A 4,457-nucleotide genomic window follows, 5' to 3' on the forward strand; every position below is an offset into this window, starting at 1 on the left:
AGGGGGTTAGATGGATAGCCTCTGACAGGATGTTTAAGGCGAATGTGGATGGAGGGTTTGTAGAACTTTTATTTATATATAACATAGAAACAAAATATGAACCTGAGAAGGGAGAACAAAACTAACATACTGTTCTATTTTCTTAATGCAGAAGTAATACAAATAAATAGAAAGTGAACAACTAGAGTGGCTAAAAACAAGGGCCACATTGAAAACTAACTCTCCTAGTGCAACTACATGTCTGAGACTTATTCCTTCAGTTCCTACATTAACTCCACGACACAAAAGATCAGCTCAACAATCTAACTGATGCCTGACTATTACAAATAAACAAAAACAATTTATTTAAAACAATTAAACAAACAAAACAATTAAAACAAGTTTAGGATTATTTTTCCAACATTCACCCCCATAATCTTAAACTGATGAAACACTTCTCTTCATTTTTGTGATGCACTTCTCGCCACCATCTCTTCATTTTGTGATGCACTTCTCACCACTATCAAGTTTGATGCACTTCTCATCAAAAACAATTTTGGAGTACTTCTCTCTAGGGTGCACTTCTCACCCACAACTCTACAGGAGTGGTTCTCCCTCGATCAAAATGTGCCATGTCTTATTCGTCCATTTGGGATCTACAATTCTTTGCCAGATGCCCGTATCTTTTGCATTTGAAATATTGTAGCTTTCCTTTGTGCCAACTGTCTTTTTCTTCATGACCCATCTTATGACAATGGTTGCATTGAACTTTGTTGCCTTTGCCTTTTGAGGATGAAGCTTTAGCTAATAGGAGTCCCTCATTTTTTTCTCCAATTTCTTCCTCCCTCATTGATCTCCTTCGTTCCACGGCGTGAAGTGAATTGATCAATTCTGAAACAGTTAATTTCGAGAGATCTTTAGTATCTTCAAGTGAGGAAATTTTAGTTTCATACCTCTCGGGAAGAATCAATAAAAGTTTGTCCGCAACTCTTTGACTTGAGAAGTCTCCACCAAGTAATTTGATTTGGTTAACGATGGACATCAACCTACTCCCATATTCCTTGACGCCTTCATTACTTTTCATTCTCATCATCTCAAACTCTCTCTTGAGGTTCAGAATTTTCATCAGTTTGGTCTGTTGGTTGCCTTCAAATTCTTCCTTTATTTTTTTCCATGCTTCTTTAGGAGTATCACAACCCATAATAGTTGTAAAGATCTCTTCCGACACAGCCGAATGTAGACATGAAAGTGCCTTTGCTTCTCTTGCCACTTTTTCATCACGTTTTTTGATTTGGGCTGCTGTTGGATTTTGTGGAAGAGGGATTGGCTCAACATCACTCTCAATTGCTTCCCACAAACTCATAGCTTTAAAATATGATTTCATTTTGATAGCCCATGAATTATAATGATCTCCTTTGAATAATGGAATAGAGACTGAGAAGTTGTTTGAAGCCATGGAATATGAAGGATAATATATATATATATATATATATATATATATATTTAGAAGAGTCTCACAAGCCCTAAAACATATAGCTCCGAAGCCAAGTGTAGAACTTTTATTTATATATAACAGAGAAACAAAATATGAACCTGAGAAGGGAGAACAAAACTAGCGTACTGTTCTATTTTCTTAATGTAGAAGTAATACAAATAAATAGAAAGTGAACAACTAGAGTGGCTAAAAACAAGGGCCACGTTGAAAACCAACTCTCCTAGTGTAACTACACGTCTGAGACTTATTCCTTCAGTTCCTACATTAACTCCACGACACAAAAGATCAGCTCAACGATCTAACTGATGCCTGACTATTACAAATAAACAAAAACAATTTATTTAAAACAATTAAACAAATAAAAACAATTAAAACAAGTTTAAGATTATTTTTCCAACAGGGTTTGGGTTCGGGAGTTTAAATAAGTTTAACATAGCAATGCTCACAAAACAAGGGTGGTGTCTGTTAAATGAAGGGAACCCATTAATGAAAGCGAGGTATTTTCCAAATACCAACTTCTTATAGGCTAAATTTGGAGCAAACACGAGCTACATGTGTCAGAGTATTCTAGAATCTCAAGACATACTACGACGGGGAAGCCTTAGAAGAATTTGGGATGGGCAGAGTACAAAAATTTGGAAGGTTTCGTGTTTATCGTGTAATAATAATAGATTATTTACGAAGACGTGTTGTCTGAAGTTACAAGAGGTGCAAATGGGTAATCTGATGGAAAAAGGAAGAAGCAAGTGGAATGAAAATGTATTAAGTGATATTTTGAACGAAAGGAATGTTTAGCTGATAAATAAAATTCATATTCTGTAGGTTATGAAACCTGACTGATGGTTCTGGTTATTAGACGATTCTGGTAAGTTTACTGTGAAGAGTTGTTAAGTGCAAATACAAGGGGAACATGTGTGAACGAATGCAAGGTTTTGAAAAAAAAAACTATGGTCACTTTGATCTTCGAGGATAGGTTACCAGCTTTATGTGACGTGTGTGTCAAGCATGTTTACCTATGGATGTGAATTTACCGAGGAAAAAAGTAAAGGTTAATCCAATATGTTTGTGGTGTTTATGTCAGCAGGAACCTGTAATGCACGTGTTGTGTTGTGTAAGATTATAGCTGGAAGTATAAGTTTACAATGCTGGTTTAGATAATTCAACATAGAACGAGAACTTTTAAACAATTTATGTTCCACTTGAATTGGTACAGAAAGAAGATTAGTTATATGCACATATGGTTCCGAGAATTGCAGTGAAGAAGCTGTCAATAGAAGTCCAGATGAAGTTCATTAATATGTTTTTGTATCTGAGTAATAATATTGAAAATATTCGAAGAAGTTATTAAGGTTAATGTGAAGACCTCGTGGGTTTGTAACTTGCAAAATGGAACAAGTGACTTTTACTTACTTTTTGTCGACATTTGAGCTTGTCTAGAACTTTTGTGTCGACATCTAGGAGTTGTACCATGCTTATGTCAATATTAATATTCCCAAGGAAGACCTAGATCGACATGTAGCCTTATCTCTTGCACATGTCGATGAGTAGTCCTTAAATTTCAAAGAGCATATCAAGTTCTAGGATGACATCATGCTCTTGGTTGACATCTACCTCATGGGTGTGATAAATTGCATTCAAAATACTTGGACTATAATGTGCTACATCACCTATCATTTTTTCCATGCTACAATTCAAATCTAAAGCCTATATAATCAATCAAATCAGCAAATTGCAAATCGAATAGAAATGACTACTTGGTGATCAAATGGATTTTATACTTAATTGTTGAAATTGCAGATAACTTTATTTTTATACCATCCGCAAAAATCATTTACATTAGTGTTGTGGGTAAAAAACATGGGTGTATTTATTGCTCGGGTTCGTGAGCTTCGAGGCTCGATTTGACTGCTCTTGTGTCTCGTGACTCGATCTGCCTTAACAAGATGCCTACGTACCTTGCTGTTTGTCAAGGATCAAGTCAAAAAACGTAGTTCTGATTTGTGAGGTGAGACCCCTTATATAGGCATGAGATGCCTTTGAATTAGGTTAGGGTTAGGAGACTTGATGGACAAGTCTCAGATTTATAGTGGACTTTGGAGTCCTATAATGCAGGAAATTGATTCCTTATCCCATGAGATTTCTTGGAGGTCAATTTCCAAGGAATTGTGTCCTTATTTGGAATTTACTTATCAGCTGATTTTTCCCTTATTAATTAATTACGAAATTAATTAATATTCAGGGTTTTGGGCCCTTTATAATGGGCTTTATTGTCGACCCAAACCGGGCATAATTAATGCGATATTAATTACACAACCAGGGTTTATTTTACTCCCTATCATTTGCCCCCCAACTTCTGGAAAATCGTAAAAGATTTCACAGAAGTTAAGTTCATTTTATCCCTTACAGGGTATCATTTTATGCGTAAAGTGTGGAGCGACCTACACATTTACAACGATTTGCCTTATACGTGGCTTCAAGATATTTTTTGGAAATTCCCTATTATTTTTCTTACCTTATTCCTATTTTTTAGGAATTTTTTGGTATATTTCCTTAATTTTCAGGAAATTTCCATAATTTTCTGGAATTTTCTCTTATTTTCCGGAATTTTCCCTTAATTTCCTTATTTTATAGGAATTTTCCTTTAATTCCCGAAAATATTTACAGTTTTTCTGAAGCCTTCTTGAATTTTTTAGGGATTTATTTCAGAAATTCTTATTTTTCTGAATTTCCCAGAAAATTTTCCATATTTCTTTCTTTTTTTTTTATATAATTTTGACCAGGAATCCATTCGACCAGGATCCTGGTCGAATTATGGTCCCATAGTTTCAGGTCGAAGCTGTTTTCGGTCAGGATGATTCGATCGGGATCTTGACCGAATTCCGTCAGGACCTTGGGTTGACCTTGTGTTTCTGACCGAATTAAGCCCCGATATTTTCTGGTCATGACTATTTCGGTCAGGATTATTCGACCAGGATTCCTGACC

At 35.4% G+C, this 4,457-nt stretch overlaps 1 protein-coding gene across 1 annotated transcript; it reads right to left on the reverse strand.

Annotated features, from left to right (window-relative positions):
- Positions 1–616: 616 nt before the first annotated feature.
- LOC141720189 (uncharacterized) lies at positions 617–1,342 on the reverse strand. Its single transcript, XM_074522541.1, has one exon. It carries the CDS (start codon positions 1,340–1,342, stop codon positions 617–619), a length of 726 nt encoding a protein of 241 aa, XP_074378642.1.
- Positions 1,343–4,457: the final 3,115 nt, after the last annotated feature.

This window comes from Apium graveolens, chromosome 4 (assembly GCF_009905375.1).
Source record: "Apium graveolens cultivar Ventura chromosome 4, ASM990537v1, whole genome shotgun sequence".
NCBI lineage: Eukaryota > Viridiplantae > Streptophyta > Magnoliopsida > Apiales > Apiaceae > Apium > Apium graveolens.